Here is a 20,746-nt window from a genome sequence, read left to right as displayed (position 1 = left end):
TGCTAGTCTCACATAGCCAGACATTACTCCACAGCACAGCAGAGTAGCTAACGTTAGATGCTAGTCTCACATTGCCAGACATTACTCCACAGCACAGCGGATTAGCTAACGTTGGTTATATGCTGGCTATATTGACAGTCATAAAAGCCCGTGCTCACGCGGAGCTCTGTAACCAACTGACAGACAACCTCTTTTTGGCTAAAATTACAGTATGAACCGCTAAAAACACAACAACATCGCCGTCCTGCACGCCGCCAGTCAGGCACACTTCCTCGGCTTAGAATTACAATAACGAAACGCTTAAAAATACCACTAGCTACCTTACCGGCGAACACACTTCATTGGCTTAGAATTACGGTAACAATCGCTAAACACACCGCAAACTCACAGTCCTCTCTTTCCGATTTACAGCCCCCTCGCGGTGGCAAAATAACTCACCGTTGTCGGCTCCAGCCGCTGAACTGCACGTTGTAAACAGCCATGGCCCGCTTGCCTGGTCCTCCCGGTAACGTTAGCAGTTAACAGGGTTAGCATGGCGGCGTTAGCCAGGACCAGTTGGGATCACTTTACTGGCTATGTCTCAATTGTTTTTGCGAGTAACCAACTCGGGTACTCTAGCTATATAATTCAATGTGAGTACACAAATGTTGAAATGACATAAAATGCCCGTCCCTAGTGGCTGTGATAAATTAGCCTGAAGCTATGCTTACCTGTTCAGGAGGAAATAAGCCAATTCTGCGTCCTTTTGGGATCTAAGCTGTCTCCATCTTTCAAATGTATCTCCAATATTTACCAGGGGGTTGTTACGTCTCTGGTCACGCAACTGTTAGAAACATGCGGTTTTCTTTTTTTTAGGTCGGGTAGAATCTATCTCCGTTGATCCTGTTCGTTTGTGTGCTGCTTTCATGGCTGTACTAACGTTACAGCTGTAGCGCGCTGGGTTTACGTTTTTACAGGTATATCTGGCAACCCGGCCTGGCTGTCAAACTGGGCAGTTGATGACAACACACAGATCAAAACATAAACATAAATTCCGTCACGGAATGTAAATTTCAAAGAGAAAAAATACTGACATTAGCATTGTTGTCAGAAAAGATAGTATTTCAGTTTAACATGTTTCCTTAATATCTGATGAGGCATTGGTGTCATTTTTGGATTTATTACAGTACAAATATTACATATTGGACCTTTAATACACTTATCTTATTTTGAAACCCATATCTGTTAGTTTTTTAAGTTGATAAAATTTGATTAGAATTATTTAATTCAACTTTAAATAAAATCTAAAAGAAAAATGTCTTCCATGGGTCCATAATTAACTATATTTAACAAGGAGAAAGGGCCTGCTAATCACTGGCAGATAAAAATGAGTCTTCTCCCTGGCTTTGACAGTGTTATCTTCTAAATGGTGCATGGTGGGCCCTATCAGAAAGCGATTAAAATGAATGACGGAGGCTATCTGCTTTTTCTCCGCAGGTCCGCATATTCCCTTACCTGATTGGTCGAGAGTCAGCCTTCGCAGATAATCTGAAATGGATGGCATGTGCTAACAAAGGTGGGATCTTACAACACATGCATAGACCTCTGTGCTTTTTTCTACTTCTAATCTGTTTTAGCAGAATAAAGTTTCTGAATGCTGCTGTCAGCCGAAAATGAATACATTAGGAGCTCTGAATTTGGGTTAGGATTAGGTTTTTTATTTTATTTTAAATTTTTTGGCATATGTGTCTGTGTGTGTGCATGTAGTTGCACAGACATGTGTTTGTCAGTGCTCATCAGTATAAGCATGTGTATGTGACAGCAGGCAGATGGTTCCAGTTACACAGACCAGATATGCCACATTACATCTTCATTTAAGCCTAAAGTCCAAACTATCTTGGTGATACACCACTTTCCAGTTGCTTCGTGTGTGGCAATGGTTGTCTCGGTGTGTAGAGCACTTTACTTCAGGTTCTATATTTAGCTGGGCGGTGGGTAACAGAGACAGTCTGGCTCCATTTCCTCAGGCTGCTGTAGATAAGACAGGCAAGCCATAGGTCACACAAAGGGTGTGCATGTGTATATGTGTGTAGATAAGACGACAAGGGCAGTTTTGCTTGGAAGTAAAGATATCCGTGAACCCATCCAGTCAGTTTGAGGCTGATGATGAGACCTGTCTGGGTGTCGTGTAACACAACACAAATGCGTGTGTTTTTATGCCGCATGATGATTCAGACTTGTGACAGTGACATCCTCTCCAGCCTGCAGCAGCTGTGCAGAACAGTCTTCCCTCTGCTCCCGATGCACAACATGGCTGTTCTCTGCATAAAGTTGATAAGATTAAATATCTTGGTGTATGGCTTGATACTGAACTCTCATTCAAGTTACATATTGAGCAAGTGTTACGTAAAGTGAACTTTGGAATCAATGTTTTATATCGAGCTCGGAATTGCTTTACGCGCAGTGTTTGTATAAAACTTCTCAACTCATACTTCCAATTACTGACTATTGTGATGTTGTATATCAAAATGCATTTAACTCAGACATTGTTCCACTTAAAACAGTATATAATAGACTTTGTAGATTTGTCCTTGGATGTCCTTATCTCACTCATCACTGTATAATGTATAATGCACTTAATTGGTCATCTCTAAGTAGTAGAAGACACACTCACTGGCTTCAACTTATATTTAAATGTATTTATTTCAATTAACCTCCTTATTTAAAACAGTATCTTGTACCTTATACTTCAAACTATGAAGTTCGGCACTCTACTCAACTATACTTCTCTGTCCCGCAAGTTAAAAAAACAATTGGCAAAAGAGCTTTTAAGTTTAAGGCTCCAGCAGATTAGAATAATCTATCTGTGGAAATAAGATCAATTTCTTTACTTGGTTTGTTTAAACATGCCCTCTCTGCTCACTTTAAGATAAACTGCCTTTCTTATTAAAGATTCATGCAATCCTTATATCTACTGTCCATACCTAATGTTTATATTTGACTTTAGTTAGAAATTCACTCATACTCTACTGTTTACTTGTTTACTTATTTACTTTTTATTGACCATGTTGGCCTTTTGGTGGTTGTAATGTATTAATGAACATATGCAGGTGGTGTTGTTCTTGTTTTGTTTTAGATTTTATACTTCTCTGTTGTTATGTAATTACTGTGTTATATGTTGGGACGCCCTCGAAAACGAGATTATACATCTCAAGGGGTTTATCCTAATAAACAAATTTGAACAACAACATCTCTACAGCAGAAAATTTGGGTTTACTTCTTCACTGTTTTACTTTAAGTAATTTTGCTGGTGAAAGTAAGGTAAAGTGTTGCGCTGTCTGCCCTGTCACTGAAGGCTGTGATGTCAAAGTCTCTCCATATGGCCTTTGATTGGAGCAAAGAATATTGTTAACAGTGTGGAGACTTGTAACCACTCCAAAAATGACATTTGACACCCTGTGACTGTGACACTAATATAGAGATGACTAGGTCCTATGCCCTCCAAACATATCATACAATACTGTATATGGCCAAAGATATGCGGACTGGGCTGTACTTTTATGTACATTTAGTTTGGGCTAGATTCAGTTAAGAAAAGAAACTTAATGCTACATGATATTTTAGATAATAAGTTCCAACTTTGTGGATACAGTTTACTATGAGAGGCTCTCCTGCTGTTTGTGGGAAGCTAACGTACTGTTCGCAAGCCCTATACAGTATTTCTTTTTAAGCCCTGAATATAGCACAGTTATCACAGAGCCCATGTTTTGTCTTCACTGCCACATAAGAGAAATCATAAGCCTTTGTGAAGGCTTGCTAATGTTACCAGCAGCCAAGTGTGAGAGGCACTAAATAACTGGGACTATGTTAAGCCAGGGTCCCACTTTTATACTCAATGTACAAAATATACCTCAGAGTTTTGCCTATTACGTCACGGTTGAGGACGGGCCACAGATTTCAGCTCAACTGTACATTCAAATCCAAGCAATACGCATACAGACTAGTTTCGGGCAGAAAATAACACATTTTAAACACAATATATAGGCTATATATGTGGTTTTGGAAAAATCACCCATATTAACACAACAAGAATCTATGTGATTATGTGTGAAAAGAAATAGTGTGGAGTTCATCTTTAATGCCCATGGTTTGGGAATTTGATGTTCAACAATCACATATAGGTGTATGTTAGGGAATCCACATATTTGTAATGTAGTGGCCCTATCCTGCCCAGACCATGCTGTGAGTGTCCTGTCCTGTATGTACGACAGATGTACCATGTCACTGAACGCAGGCAGCGCTCATATTTTCACTCTCCAGCTCATCTCACTGGCTCCAGTGGCTTAGCCCGAAGGACACCCTCAGCCTTCCAAAGGGAGCAGTCATTCTAAACTCACCACTGTGATGAACGATGCAGTTAGACGGAGGCAGCTGGCTTTGTGTGCGATGCAAGTCTGTGTGTGTGTGTTCTCACTTTACTGTCTTCTGGAATAATAGCAGGATCTGAACTTAAGTGAGGCTGAAAGGGAGGAATCTGTCAAGGTTCACTTCCAGGTCAAGTTTGGGGGCAAGTGTATTTGTGTTGCTATAGTGATTGCAGTAATCATGTGGCTTTGATGCTTCCAGTGTTAGTGTATGGTATGAGATTTTAGCCTTTTTAATTTCTTTACTGTGGTTGCAGATTTAAAATTAGATTATCATTGACAGATCCTATCCTTAGTTATTTGTTGGGATACATCGCATCCTTCATGGATCTGTGTATTGTATCTAGACTCTACCTCTTTTCTCCCTGGAGTAAAGGTCGTTGCCGGGAACGATGACCCCAAAATCTATTTCCTCCAGCTATGATTTTCTCCTTGACTGCCTCACGGTGATGGAGGCAGTTTGCTTTTTTTATGGATCAGTGGAAATGTGGTGGTCTCTCTCTTTTCCCTTATTCTCTATGCCACTTCTTGTCATCTCTCTCCCTCTGTCTGTTGCTGTTATTCTGAATCCCTCTCTTCCTCTCCCCAAATCTGCTCCCGTGCAGAGATAACAGTATATTTCCTCCTGCACATGCACATTAGCCTCATAATGGCGGCATTTCCAGTGTAGGAAATGGCTTTGCATTTGGTTTAACTTAGATAGTTTTTCCATTGCATTCACACTTAATCATTCACAAAGCCATGCTGGTTTGCTCTCACTTGTACATCACTGCAAGGAATTCTTCAGCTATTACTCATACATGTATCCAGGTTTCTGTCTGCTTTATCAAGCAAATATCTGCTGCCTATAATACTGTATTCCAGATGTAGTTTCTCTCTGCTTTGGTACCAAGGTAAATAAAATGGGAGTGATGGCTTGGAAAATATGATATATCCAAGCTGATATTGGATGTGACACTTGCTGCTATGTGTAACAGTTTTGGAGACACTTTGGGCAGCATTGTGAGTGAGGAGACTGGACCTGTTCACTGCCCATTGTACGCAAGCATCTAAGTTAAATGATCCATCATAATTTATTTCTTCCTCTTCCTCTCTCTGCTCAACAGGCTACTTCACTCAGATTTCCACATTGGCAGATGTGCAAGAGAATGTGATGGAGTATCTTCACGTGTTGAGTCGTCCCAAGGTGATTGACCAGGAGCATGACACGGTGTGGACTGAGGCCTACATCGACAACACTGTGAGTTGACTATACCTTCTCTCACATAATAGTGGACTCCAGTTCCCATAGTCTTCGCTTTCCACCCACTGGGTTGTGGGCCCAGAATATTTTCTGATCAATTCACAGATTCCAACTTATTCTACTAAAACATAATCCATAATGCACAAAAAGTATATTTACATGTTCAGGATCGATGATTTATATAATCCAAAGGAAATAGTAATGATACAATGCAAGCAGAGGCCTGACAGTGTGTTTTGCCTTGTGTACGTCTCAGACTGAATGTGTGAAAGTGTGTGTGAGCAGCAGATGGAACCATTAAGTCAATGAGCCTCCTGTGTGTGTTTGGGAGTTGTGTAGCGTGAGTAGAACATACTGGGTCAAATTGGTGAGTTAGTCTCTGATCTCTCAACCTCATACACTGGCCAAACACACGCAGCTTATTTTCACTATAATATTTCTCAGCAAACTCATATAATCACATACATTGCTAAATCCCCTGTAAGTGCTTTAAAGTTCTCTGGCACAGATACTATCATCGCTAAAACACCCCAAAAGGTAATGCCTGACGTACAGTATAGGATCCTCTGCTAAAACCACCATCAATGTGTAAACAAGCGTCTTTACAATAAGAAATAGCGCATGTTATATTTATGCTCCTTTTTGAAAGTTTTTTTCGGGCAATGGCTGCAAAAGACGACAGTTAACAGCAGACAAACTACTACTTTGGACCAAACGTGCAGGCTGTGTGTGTGGACTTGGGCCTGCGTGGGTCCGCATTTTCATACTCTCCGAGTGGTCGCTGAGACGGTACCTGTTCAGCTGATGGAAAAGATTTGTTGTGTTTCCCATCCTGGTTGGCCCCAACCACGGACATGTTTTGCAGAGCGGCTTAATCTGCTCATCGTCGATTTACTATAATCCGAGCCATATACACACAACTGACATCGTGTAACCCTTTTTTTTTTTATCAACAATGCCTTCAACTTAAGAGGAAAATGCGAGTTCACGTTCATGTCCACCATCACTTTCGTTGCCCTCAGCTCCACTTTTGCTGTCGAACGTTGCCCCTAACGTTACCTAAACCTGAACCAAACCTTATCTCTAACCATAACTATGGATGGGAGCGCTACGCCTTTTAACAGGAGGGAAACACTATTCAACGGGGGGGGACACTTGGACACAACACCGGCAACTCAAACGCTCACAATAGGAAGTGGGCGTGTCCGGTATCCAAGACGAAAAGGTAGACTCCGGCAGTTGTGTTATCGGCTAATTATGTCAAAAGCTTATCATCAGTATCGACCTGAATTTTATCGCAATCTCGTTTCGAGATCGTTTTGTCGCCCAGCCATAAAGAGTGAATAGCAGACATTTGTCCTCCACTATTTCTGAATGGAATATGAGAGAGAGCTTCAAAAATGTAAGGAGACAGGCAAGTTTTGCGCACAGGCTATTAACAGCAACTGCATGAAAATTGATTGTTTCCCTCTGCGATCCTCTTCATATTCCTTTTACCTTTTTCTGTCTTCCCCTGCTTATTTCCTTCTCTTTGCCCTCATTATCCCCATCCATTTATCACAGTCAAAGTGCATTCACCCAACACTGACTCAACACTAACAGCTTAAGTGTTGCTTCCTCTGCTGTGACCCTCCCAGCCATAAAGTTCTCCTCTCTTGACACAGTCACTGTTTTTAAAGTTGCAGTCAATGTCAGTGGATTTTACGCGCCCATAGATGCTGGCACTCCATTTAGTGGAAACTGCACTGAAAGGCTTTTTTGACACTTATCCACAAACGTATTGACCCTTTCTCTCCTCCCCTCCTCCTTAATCTGTTCTCTTTAGCTCCCCCAAGCACAAAAGGTAAAAAACAATCTGATTTGAGGTCATCGCTGTGTTGTGCTGTGTTGAGGCCTGGTGTGTGTTCATGTGCATTTCATGTGCATGTGCGTTTTGGTCTCCAATCTCTTCGAGATGACGGCATAATTTGGGTGAACTAACTACCATACTGACCCATGGCATTTTCTTGTGTGTCAGTGTCGTATGTCACTCCTCAACCTCCTGATTCAAACCATGCATCGTGGTTGTCAAAGGTTCAGTTGATCGCTCTCTTATGCACGTCTGATCATGCACACGCACACGTCTGTGCACACGCTCACACTCATTCATCATTGGTGATGCTGTGTTGGCCGTGCTTTGCCGGTATCTCCGGGGCTGGCAGTGTGACCATATGTGTAAATGTGAGGCTACGTTTTTGCTCTTTTGCCTGTGTGGTTTTGGTGTGAAAACAAGATTGCCTGTGTTATTTGTTTTGGTAGAATTCTCCAGAATAAGCTGTTTTGTCATCTTAAGGGTGAAAATCCAATAGCCTATAATGACTGGTGGGATGATCTGTTCTGATGCCTTTTTATCGTTTTCAGTGTTTTATTTTTCAGTATTTTATGAATCATATGTGGGTTGAGATAAGAAGCCCTATAATCATAACAATGATGATAATGGAACAGAAGAGTGCACCACCCCCCCCCCATCAGCATGAGCTGAGCACAGAGCAGTCCCATTAGACAGCTGGCAGGCCATATGTCTGACATAGTACTATTGTAGTGTGATAGATCCAAGCTTATTGACATTGAAGCGGCTCAGCAGAAAACAGAAATAGATATCACATTGTCAGACATGATAATTGGGATTAGCAAGGAATCTGCACTGCTTCTTTGCATGTAATCATCCCAGCACAGCTCTCGCCTGGGTGCGAGGAGCGCACATTCACAAAGTAAAACAGACAGTGACAGAAAGACACACACACACACGCACACACACACTCCCCCTGCATGGTGATAGTGTCTGATAAGAAGTTCACAGAAATGGGATTGGCTCAGTGTGTTAGGAAAGTGATGAGCATCTGGTATTTATGTTCCAGGGCTGATGTGTATCATCTTTCCAGATGTACCCTTCATCCTATCTTTTTACTCTCCTCTCCCTATCCCCCTCAGTGCAACCCAATAATCTATCTAGCCTCTCCCCTTTCTTTCTCTGTTTCACTTTGAATCCCCCCCACCTGTGCTCTCCCATCCTCTCCTGTTCTCCTCTCACTCCCTCCTCACCTTCGTCTCACCAGCTTCATCCATCATTCTCTGGCTCATTTGGCTTTGTTTCCCACTCTGTCGGATGAACTGACACTGGAGCTCAGGGATGGTGGGAGGGAGGTGGTGGTGAGAGGAATGTGTTGGGGGTGATATGTGAGGACAAGTGTATGGAGGGTGAGAGAAAGAATGTAAGAGATTTGAAGAGAAAGTTGGCAAGAGAACATATATGGATATAAAGAAGCACGTGGGGTTGCGAAAAGGGCTTTTGCACTGAAGTTCAAAGAACAAGATTGATACTTTGGTAAAACACAAAGACAGATGGGAAAGCTGCGAGCAGTTGATTAACTTTGATGACAAATTGAAGTAGTAGGCTGTTGTAAAAATGTCATGACAGGTGAATATAACAACAATGTTAATTGTGATTGAGGCAATTGAAAGCTTTCATAGATGTGCCAGGTCCATGCCAGCTCTGCTCCCCTTTCGGGACATATTCATTTTCCCATAGGAGCCTACAGGGGGCTTTGGCTCCAGGGCTTACACACACCAACATAATTAAACCCAGTCTCCTAGGAAACAAGGGTCACCTCGTCCACCAGAACACAATTTGTCACAGCAACCTAGATTACGAGGTGTTCTATGAGACAGCAAACACGGGGCAGGGTGTGTGTATCTGAGCCCTCTGAGGGGTGCAAGTGTGAGGGTATGTGTGAGTATTTGTGTCAGTGGGGAGCGAGTGTATTTGAGTCCAGAGGGGTTCTTTTTTCATTCGCTGACCCACAGCAGGGGATAGGACTTACACACCCCATTTGCTCTGACTGATAAAGATAAAGCCATGGAGGCAATGATGATGCCGATTCGGCTCAAATGTGTGTTGAGTTCTGACCTTGCATTAGAGGTTGCAGGTTATGTATTATATGTCAAATTCTAGATACAGAGCACTCCCCTAGAGACTTGGGACACGGTCATGTTGTAGGATACTCATTTAGGGTTCAAGGAGGTGCCTCTTTCCTCTCCTGTGTTTGGATAATGAAGCACAGGTTTAAAGGTCTTTACTCCTCTGGGTGAGGAGCTGTAGCTGTGCCGTTAGCTTTGAATCCAACAGATGCAGTTGCTGGCTGCCTTTCTCCATGCAGCTCTTGTTATCTTCTTAATTACAGTATGTAATTTCCCAGAGCAGCTGGACAAGCCTGGTTTTTGCCAAATGCCCATATACTGAAACTAAAAAACATAGATTAGTGTTGAAGTACAAACAGTACACATTTGATGGGACTGCTCAACAACAGCTCATGGGGATACACAATAAATCTCAGTCCATACATCCACTGAGCGGTGATACATGATCCAATTGACCTGAGCTTGGAAATAGATTTCGTATTTTTAGATGAGGCTTTGCTCGTTTTTGCTGTCCTTTGATCGATCCTGTTCTCCAGCAGCAAGGCTGTGCATTGTTACGGAAGCTGTACTTAGGTGTGCTTTGTTCTCTCTTTGATGTCCAATCTTGCGTCTTGGATTGCTATTATCAGCTGTCTAGGCTCGGGTCACAAATTCCCCTTTCCCCAATGTCTGAGGGAGACAGAATGGATACTAGCAGTTTCCTGTCATTAGCTATTATTACTGGAGGTAAATGGTTACTGGAGGTAAATGGGCAGTGAGCGCTGCGGGAAGGAAAGTGTACAGGAAGCATGTAATGCTCAGTTAAGAGGATTGGTTAAATGGGGTAGTTCCCTAAGAAAAGTACTATGCTGGTATCTTATATTTAAGTCTGTCTAACAGACTAATACTCAATTGATTGTGGCAGCCGAAACAGATCATATGCAACATGATTTTTGTTTTTTGCCACCCCATCTAACTTAACACATTTGTAGATTGGGTTCTGGGATTCATATGGCACTTAATGTACCAATTACTTACATAAACTGCGTGAGTGACTGACCTAAAGACAGTTTTGACATTTCTGAGTGGACAAGGTCAGATCACTTTTTGCCGAGTGGGAAGCCTTCCCCCAGTATCTTCATAACAGCGTCAAGCTTTCATCTCTAATGGATATCATCGTCAGATACAGACAGCCGCTGGAAAGATAAATATCATAATTATTCCAGCAGTCTTTAGGGAGGGAAGATACCCAGATTCAAACTAGAAGCTTTGCCTTTGGATAAGCTTATTCTGCAAGAGATCAAAGGCAGACTGGTGATTGAACACATTTTAAGGCAAATAATAAACATGAATAAAACATGTCATGGAAGAAGATAATATGACTAGGTCTGCTGCAGAATTCCTATCAGGTTCACTACTTAAGGAACCAGTGTTATGCAGCTTGAGATAATCACTCATTGAGTGTCTTTAAGCAAGATGATTCTTCTAATGTGCATGATTCCATGTAGTTACGTTTCTTTTGTAACTATAATGTTTCATCATTAGCTATAGTCATATTCTTACCCTCTCATTTGCTATCTTTCACTTTTTCTTCCCTCATGAATCACTCAGATGGATGATGGTCAAGGTCCGGTTCTGATGACCACAGTGGCAATGCCAGTGTTTAGTACCAAGAATGAGACTGTAAGTGTACATAAAGTGCAATACAACCAATAGCACATTCACTGCCACTACCATTATGTTTCCCCAACTTGTTTACAACAAGCAGTTTAGTATAATTGAAAAAAAAAACTATGCAATTATGTATTGCATAACTCACAAGGAATTAGGGTTTTGAGACAATAGACACAAATTGTGAAATAATGTTGTCTTTGATAGACACTAATTTCAGTTTGATTGGAGTGTGTAAATGAGGACACAGTAGAGCTTCACTAATTAAATATATATTATAGATTGAAATGGTTTATGTCATAAACAGTGGATCTATAAGAGACTGTGTTGTTTAATTAACCTTTAAAACGCAAACTAAGAATATTTGTAATGTGTGTGCTTCCAGAGGAACCGTGGCATCCTGCTCGGGGTGGTTGGGACAGACGTGCCTGTCTCTGAGCTGCTCAAGACCATCCCCAAATATAAGGTACGGCTATTAGAGATACCCCTCTAGACCACCACACTTTTTTATAAGCATATCTTCTGAACCACGGTTGAACTTTGTGAATGGTCAGTGTATCTTTTGGTCATTCGATTTTCATTTCATAAACAGGTATTAAAAACAAAAAACGAATGGTTATTTGATTTCCGTTTTAAAATACAAAATTTGAAATTGAAATACAAGCCGTTTTTTCCTTTTCCTGGTCAAAAGAGGATGAGAGATATTTAAAAATATGCTTTGATATTCATTTTCTATTTCATATAACAAAAAATAAAATCACTCGAAAATAGAAATGAAAAAAGTCCTGTTTTTTCATATTCAGAGACCGGATGTTGTCATTTCCAATGCAACAGCGCCAGTGTTGCTTTCAGCACAGGCTAAAATTAAAATTAGACTGTTAATATTAATATTTACAGTCTATGCTTTGGAACCCTACTCTAATGATGCTTGAGCGGACTTTTACAGTATTTCATAATGTCACATTTATTTATTTCCCTCTCCTTGCCTCCCTCCGACTCTCCGTCTCTTAGTATTATCATTATGCAACATGACCCCACACAAATTGCAACAGAAACTCTTTCAACTGATCTAGTCTCATAAAAGTCTCCTCTATAATATAAAAACTCCTAAGAAATCCAAGTGGTGGAAAGTATTGAAAAATACTGAAATCAGTAATGCCAGGTTCCCATTGCAGCCTATGTTAAAGAGACACTACAGGTGGATAGGGAAAACATTTTAACTAACAGATATCTCCATTAAACTTCCCCAGTTGATTATTTACATTAAAACAATAATCTCTTGTATTACTTATTCTGAACTTGTATGATTATAAAATGACTGAGGCATTGCCTAATTAAATAGGCCTATGTGCTAATTTGCATAAATAATGGTATTTCCGTATTTTTCAACTTGGACTTGAACTTATATGTTATAGAGGAGACTTTTATGAGTAATAAACATTTGTCAGCTTTTCTGTTGCAATTTGTGGGAGATTCACAAAATGCTTGTACTATCTCCCCCTGCTGAGAGACAACTTTGCCGCGAAAAGAGTCAATACCAGCTCAGGAAATAATAGACTTTCAGTTCACGGCTGTAACGTTACTATTACATTAACGTTACTGTTACAGCGCCAAGGTGTGATCCCAGTAAACTTTCTGTTGCTGCCGTTGAGTTCACTGATCTGGCAGAGAGTCACAGGCAGTTCGGGATCAGATCATGGGGATCAGACCTCCGGTGCTGGGTCTAATATTAGTTGCTGCCGTTTTCTTCAAATAGCAGTTAGCTAGCAGCTAGCCATCAGCCCGTTGTGACCATAGGTTGTGACCCAGGTCCCCGGTGCTGACTAATTCTGGTCCGTGTGCGAAGCTAGCTAACATTAGCTGGGTATCAGACGAATCTGCTGAGCTCGTGTTTTATTCATGGGTGTATTAAGGTTTTATTTCCTTTGGCAGATAGTGATATGGTTTGATGCACTATGCCAGGGACGCTAGCTAGTTGCTTTTAGTCTGAGTCTGTAAGATAACCAAACTTAATTTAAATATAACGTGCAAATAGGGAAATAAATGTTAACGTTATATACATATAAAATAAAGTCCCCTGAAATAAATAAAAGTAAAACATATGTATAGGCTATTGAACTATATTGACTAATGCATATTGTCTCATTTATTCATTTCAGGATGTATTTCATAGCCATATTTATGTATATTTATGTAAAGAGGTGTAAAAAAACGGAGGATCAGTCGCTCAGGAAGTTGGGGTACAAGTTTCACTCAATTGGAGAATCAGACGCTGCGAAGCGGAAGCTAACTTCAGCGTGGTGCCAGATGAGTCCATGCAGTCTGGTCACATCATGTTTTGACCATTTTCAGCGCAAAATCTCCTCACATTTCTTCACCTCACAAATCCTCCACTTCCCTGTGATATGCACACAGAGATATCTGCACATGACAGGCCTTTTTTTCGCCATGTCTAAAATCATATCAGAGTAGGAATCCAAAGTAATTTTAGCCTGTGCTGAAAGCATCATTGGTACACTGGCGCTGTTGTGACAACATCCGGTCTCAGAATATGAAAAAATAGGCCTTTTTTCATTTCTGTTTTCTAGGGATTTTATTTTTTGTTATATGAAATAGAAAAGGAAAATCAAAGCATAGTTTAAATTTCTCTTATCCCCTTCTGACCAGGAAAAGGAAAAAATGCCTTGTATTTCAATTTTCTAATTTTGTATTTTAAAATGAAAATCAAACAACCATTCGTTTTTTGTTTTTTAATACCTGTTTATGAAAGGAAAATTGAATGACCAATAGATACACTGACCATGAATGCACCATTCACCTGGTTGCTAACTCCACAGTGCAGTAATTGAATGCTAAACCCAGTAGCAGATACATCAAAGGTTTTGTTGAAGTTTTGACACTGATTCTTCATGGCTCCTTCGTCAAGTCCAATAATGACAGGAACATTATACACTATGTATACTAATGCATTCTGATTGTGTCCCCCGCCACATCACTTGTGCTGATTTCATTTACATGTAGATCTGAAGCTTGGTTGGTTGGATGTGATTTGACATTTGACACCTTGTATTGTGTAGTTGTGTGAGTTTCACCACAAAGGCAGATATTCTGCCAGTGAAAAATTACAAAGAGCTTGATTAGCCCAGATTTTCAAATCGGGACAGATTTGTCATGCATTCATTTGGTGTGTGTGTGTGTGTGTATGATTGTGTGTATCCTCCTAGCTCGGCATTCACGGCTACGCCTTTGCAATCACTAACAACGGCTACATCCTCACCCATCCAGATCTACGGCCACTTGTGAGTATGAACCTTATTATCATAACAATCCCTTTTAAGGCACATAGATAGAAGTTCAAATGTATTAATTTATTTTAGTACAAGCAACTGAGGAATACTAATTATTGAGTTCATGTCAAGTCAATTACTGATTTCGTTGTCAAATTGAGATGCCGATTGACATAGAAAATGAGTGCATGGTTGTGTCTATGCGCCGTTTGTTGCGTGTGAATTGGCTGTGTGGTGGTATGTAGATGAGGAGAGTGTGTTCCAAGGCTCCGCTGTGCCGTGAATAGACAGAGATACTGCTTCTGAATGGGTGTGATTAACTCTATTGTACTCACTCACTCCTCTCACAAGAGGAGTGCAGAGAGGGAAGGAAGGGAGATTGGAGAGAGCAAGGAACCTGCTTAATGTGAGAATAGGTGCAGGGTAACAAAGCAGGGTGCAACACTGGAAGGAAATTGAGAGATATGGAGTTATGAGAGGAGAACAGACATGGAGGAGATGAGAGAGCAGACACTGACACAGACAGACAGATGGTTTAATTGCGGTCTAATTGAAGACGTTATTGAACAGTGTTTAACAACTAATGAGGGGTGGGAGGCTGTCCTCACTGGAAAGGGGGACTCAAAAGTACACGCATATATAGTACACATTAATAGGCCCAATAATCTGACCTCTGTCGTCATTATTTAATGTCCATTAAGAGTTGTATGCGGTTAAAAAGTTAGAATTGGAAATGGTAAAACACTTTTGACCTTATAAATGACAGATAATTAAATCAACATCACATACACATAAAGCATAGCTTAGCCTGGTTGCCTGGCAATCTTACGGTGATGACAAGACTCCAGGAAGTCACTGCTCCCGTAAAACTACAACTTGTTGTTTTTGTGTAGTAATTAAACTAAAAGGATACAGGAAATATCGTCTTAATAGTGAGTAAACATGCATTCAATAATTTTGCTAAGCTAAAATAACTGTTGCCTGTCCTGACATATATGTCCATTATCCTTTGTCATTTGTTAGAGGCTTTCAGTTTCTGAAATTATACTTTTATTTGGTTTATATCATTGTACTTTTTTTTTTATTAACAATATGAAAATATTTGCTTTGGATCTTGGAAATTGTGTTTTGAATGACAAATAGAATGTGTCATAAATAAAAATAGATTAAATCATTGTGAAAATAATCAGTAGTCGCTGCCTTGGTATGGTGCAGTATATTCTTTGTGTTTCATTGTTGTCATTATCTCTGTCTGTGCATGCATGTGTGTTTACATGGGCCTGTGTGTCCAGTATGGAGATGGCAAGAAGCGAAGGAAGCCAAACTACAGCAGTGTGGATCTGTCTGAGGTGGAATGGGAGGATAAGGATGACACGGTGAGACACTTGTAGTAAATGTACATTAAGCATCATCACAGTACCCCACACCTCAATACAAATATGATGTTTGAGATTTGTTATGTGCTTTGTGCTGCTAGCTGAGAAATGCCATGGTCAACAGGAAGACAGGGACTTTCTCCATGGAGGTGAAGAAGAGTGTTGACAAAGGGGTGAGTAATCCATAATTCCAAAATCCACAAACACACACAAACAAGTACTTTTCTGATGTACCCAAATGGTGAACCAGAGAAAATACTGGCAGGGAGAATCCTCTCTGCCAAGGGGTTGTCACACTTGGCACAGTGATATGCAGGATTGACTTGGGGATTTTGTTTCTGATTTTGTTTGCTATGCATGCATGCATTGGTGTGTGTGTCTGTCTGTAAGTGTGAGCCCCTTATCTCCACCAAGCACATGTTGCTGAGTACAGGAGAGACAGCAGCCCAAATTATTCTCTTTTAGTACTTTCCTTTCTGGGAGAGCAAGAGACATTCAGGTGTGTGTGTGTGTGTGTGTGTGTGTGTGTGTGTGTGTGTGTGTGTGTGTGTGTGTGTGTGTGTGTGTGTGTGTGTGTGTGTGTGTGTGTGTGTGTGCACTTTGTATATCCAAAGCTTAGTGGAGAGCATTATACATTTGCCTGATTATTAAGCATTCAATATGTAAATAAATACACACACACATACACACACTGAAATGTACACACAGATTCAGATTCACAATCCTTATCGAACTACTCAGACTGCAAAAACACACATCCATCGTGCGACAGCCACAGCATGTACCCCCCCACACCAGTAGATGGAGCCAGACTGCAGGGAATCACATCAGATAACTGCTATCGCATTGCCTGCTGTTTACTGCAGCGTATAATGGAATATATTAATCTCTTTGATTTCAGAAACGTGTACTGGTGTTGCATAATGATTACTATTACACAAACATCAAGGGGACTCCTTTCAGGTAAGGAAACTGGAGGCATTTCTGTGAGCAGTGAACAAAGTGTAGATTTACTGAATCATCAATAATCACAGTAGTCTTTGCACGACAACAAAGAACTGGTGAGTTGTCATTATAAAAACATTTATATTTGTTTTTAGTCTAGGTGTAGCTCTTTCCAGAGGCCATGGGAAGTATTTCTTCAGAGGGAATGTCACAGTTGAGGAAGGTAGGAAATCCTCTCTTTTCTTCATCTACTTTTACTCTTTTGTTTTCTGTGTCATTTCTGTCTATAATCCTCTGCTTTCCCGCTTTCTGTTCTATTGTCTTTGTGTCTACATTTCTCACTCAGCTAACACTATTTTACTCTGCTGCAGTGGTTTTTAGATACTTTACTGAAGAAAAAGAGTACCAATGCCACAGATGAATCCAGCTTTCAGAATTTTACTGAGGAAAACATACAAACACATTTTCAGCATAATGTTAGAGCCATTTATACAGTGGAAAAGAGACATATTTGTTTTCATAAGTTATATTTCATAGTATAATTTTCTATGGAACAACAGAAATGAGAAGTAAAATAAAATAATAAATATGTTAAGATCTGTACATTCTACTACAATATATATCAATTATATACATGGAAAAATAGAAGTAATAAATAGGTATATAGGTATGTAAAAATGAAAATAAAAATCTGTGTATTATACTACCCTGCATAACAACATTATGTATGTAAAAATAGAAACTTACTAAAGCATTGCTAGTAAAAGTACTCTCTCTCTCACACACACACACACACACACACATATACACACACACACACACACATTTAACAATAATGAACTTGAAAGCCACAATTGAACAGGAAGTTAATATTTCTTTAGCGGCTCCTTAGGTGTGTCCATGTCTTGACAGTGTGTGCCTCTGTGTATGTGTGTCTATTTTCATCTTGTTAATATTCTTGTGGTGGCTCTAGTGTGTTAGTGTGTGTGTGTGTGTGTGTGTGTGTGTGTGTGTGTGTGTGTGTGAGTGTGTGTGTGTGTGGTGTGTGTGTGTGTGTGTGTGTGTGTGTGTGTGTGTGTGTGTTTCTTTAAACATGTCCATCATGCAGAGCCCTCTGAGCATGACTTGGCTCTTCCTGATCTAATCAGACCTGTCACATCCATTCAAAAAAAACATTTTTCACCCCTGGTGTGTGTTTAAGAGTGTGTGCATTTGAGGTATAGGTGCCTACCCCTACTTTTTTTCTGTATGAGTTCACAATGAGTGCTTTTGCTTATTTTATTTGAGATATATGTATATTTCTTATTTTGTTTCAGGACTTCATGACTTGGAGCATCCTGATGTAGCGCTGGCAGACGAATGGTAAGAGTATAGCGACAATGCTGTATGTTTCTGTTGTGACAATATCATTCTCATCCCTTCATCAAGTCACATTTTGATTGGACTTTATTGCAAATATTCTTCTATATTCCTGCTTATAAAATCAAAAAATCTACAATCTAACTGCAGTACAATAGTTATATTACAGATTGAGGATCTGCAGGACTTTGACTTTATGGTTTGTGTCACTTGATGACTTGTGGTCACCGGGAATAGGAACCAACATCTAAGTAAATTGCGGTTAACACTTTTTAAACTAATGCTTGTAAATGGGAAAACCTTGTTTGTTTTTCTTCACATTTTCTTCATCATATATGCCCTGCAATGCAAAAGTAGCTGAAATCAACTGGTCTATGTGATTCAGCTTGAGTTCTGATATCAATCCTAGACAGATAATTTAATAATATCCTTGTTGTCTATTCTTGTTATATTGCAGGACATACTGCAACACAGACGAGCACCCAGAGCACCGCTACTTGTCCCAGATAGAGGCAATCAAACTTTACCTCAATGGACATGAACCCCACCTACAATGTTAGTTAAACTCATCTACAAACTCTCCATTCCTCTCTCTGCTCATTGAGTTACTGTAGATATATTCATGTGTTATGGCTGGTTTATGTAAAAATCTATATGTTTGCCTTGTTAGGTGACAAGGAGCTGATTCAGGAGGTTCTATTTGACGCGGTGGTGACTGCCCCTTTGGAGGCCTATTGGACGAGTCTCGTGCTCAATAAATCAGAGTGCGTGACCCACTCTTCTCTTCTTTTCCCATTTTTTTAATCAAATGATTGATATGATACGATTGATAATTAATGCATAGGTTTGTATGCAGCTGTTGTCAGCCCTACTTGCCCAAGACAAATTTCCTACGGGACAGTAAAGTTTATCTTATCTTATCCTAAAAAAAAATCTTAATCTTTATTCTTAATAAACTCAACATAAACTGAATTTTGTAGTCAAAGACAAATTTTACTCTCTGAAATGCTAATGGTAGTGATAATGCCACAGACATTTAAAAATTAAATTGTAAAAATTGCATGAAATTACTTTTACAGACAAGCAGAAATCTAAGGCTGATATGTTGATGGTGATAGCAAATTACAATTGTGCACAAATGCAGGTTACTAAATGTATTTGTCATACTACACAGGAACTCTGATAAAGGGGTGGAGATAGCTTACCTGGGCACAAGAACAGGCCTGTCCAGAATTAACCTGTTTGTGGTGCCTGACGAGCTTACAAACCAGTAAGTATTCTGAGTTATGTATTCAGTCTATATGTGCGTATACACAGATGTAAGCTTAGGAGTTGCACGTCTTGATCGTCTCTTTGTTTATGATTCCAACGATTATATATCCTGTTTTGCGTGTGTGAATCCTCTGTATCTTCATCACCTCTGTTTCCTGTCTGCTTCAAGAGACTTCCTGACAGCTGAAGACAAAGAGGGGGTGTTTAACGCCGATCACTTCCCCCTGTGGTACAAGAGAGCAGCAGAACAAGTTCCTGGTACCTTTGTCTACTCTCTACCTTTCAACTCAGGTTAGTTGTAAATTAAAATTTTCAAAAGATGATGAATCAGTTCTCCCCTCAAAGTCAAATGTTCAGTGATAAGTCAGTTATTACTTTTAAATTCTTTTCAGTTCTACACGCTAGCCTTTACGAGTGTGATATAATAAATAGGCATGGGCCGGTTACCGGTTTCAAGGTATACCGTGGTTTGATAAAGGTTGGTTTCAATACCACTAAAATTTCCCGTCATACTGTTCCTGAGGTACAAGCTGTTTTTATGAGTTATGAGTGAGAAATCCATCTCCCTGCCAGTGTGCAGTGTTTAAAAATAAAATACATTGTGTTTTTTATCCAGACATTTCAAAACAATACATTTTAAATAGGGCTGTCAGTTTAACGCGTTATTAACGGCGTTAACGCAAACTCATTTTAACGCCGTCAATTTTTTTATCGTAAGATTAACGTTCTTTCGGATCTAGCTAGACTGGAAGCAAAATTACGAATCCCACTATGGCCACGCCAAGACCCGCCCTACGAAGCAGCTCGATTGGTTGCAGTTAGGCATTTCACCTCGAGTGGTTAAGGTTAGGATAGCCAATTGGTCAGGGGATAGGACCTGAACAAATGGGGTTACGTTTCCTTGGACGCCTGGCCAATAGTAGTGATTGAAGGGCGGGTATTTCACAGACCGGAAACAAAACAGACACACGCCGCGGCATCACACACTTGTTTGGGCTTGTGAGCCGCGTAGCTAGTAGGCTCATCACGGCGATTAGCGAATAGTGACTCTAGAGTCATAGTGAGAGAACCAAAGAGTCTCCCCTGTTCTTTCTGACCACGGTGGGAAACCTGGAGCAGGAAAAGTTACCCCTCTCCTTGAGTTTATGGAGAAGGACAACCAGGAAATGAGTCGGGGGAAACTGTCTATGGGGAAATGCAACGCTACCAAACTACGCCCACGGCAGTCGCTATGACGACCAGCCACGCTCGCCT

General features: G+C 40.3%; 1 protein-coding gene across 1 annotated transcript in view; it reads left to right on the top strand.

The window, feature by feature from the left end:
• Positions 1–20,746, top strand: part of cacna2d3a (calcium channel, voltage-dependent, alpha 2/delta subunit 3a) — a 136,947-nt gene that overhangs the window by 86,650 nt on the left and 29,551 nt on the right. Inside the window, exons 11-24 of the mRNA XM_039800316.1 lie at positions 1,477–1,555; positions 5,510–5,643; positions 11,194–11,265; positions 11,639–11,719; positions 14,478–14,552; positions 15,833–15,916; positions 16,018–16,089; positions 16,818–16,879; positions 17,017–17,084; positions 18,178–18,223; positions 18,678–18,775; positions 18,891–18,984; positions 19,395–19,490; positions 19,662–19,783. Of these exons, the coding sequence (XP_039656250.1) occupies positions 1,477–1,555; positions 5,510–5,643; positions 11,194–11,265; positions 11,639–11,719; positions 14,478–14,552; positions 15,833–15,916; positions 16,018–16,089; positions 16,818–16,879; positions 17,017–17,084; positions 18,178–18,223; positions 18,678–18,775; positions 18,891–18,984; positions 19,395–19,490; positions 19,662–19,783 (1,183 nt within the window). The remainder of the gene's footprint in view (positions 1–1,476; positions 1,556–5,509; positions 5,644–11,193; positions 11,266–11,638; positions 11,720–14,477; positions 14,553–15,832; positions 15,917–16,017; positions 16,090–16,817; positions 16,880–17,016; positions 17,085–18,177; positions 18,224–18,677; positions 18,776–18,890; positions 18,985–19,394; positions 19,491–19,661; positions 19,784–20,746) is intronic.

The sequence above is a fragment of the Perca fluviatilis genome, chromosome 5 (assembly GCF_010015445.1).
Source record: "Perca fluviatilis chromosome 5, GENO_Pfluv_1.0, whole genome shotgun sequence".
NCBI classification, from domain to species: domain Eukaryota; kingdom Metazoa; phylum Chordata; class Actinopteri; order Perciformes; family Percidae; genus Perca; species Perca fluviatilis.
This window is presented reverse-complemented; position numbering and strand designations above follow the sequence as displayed.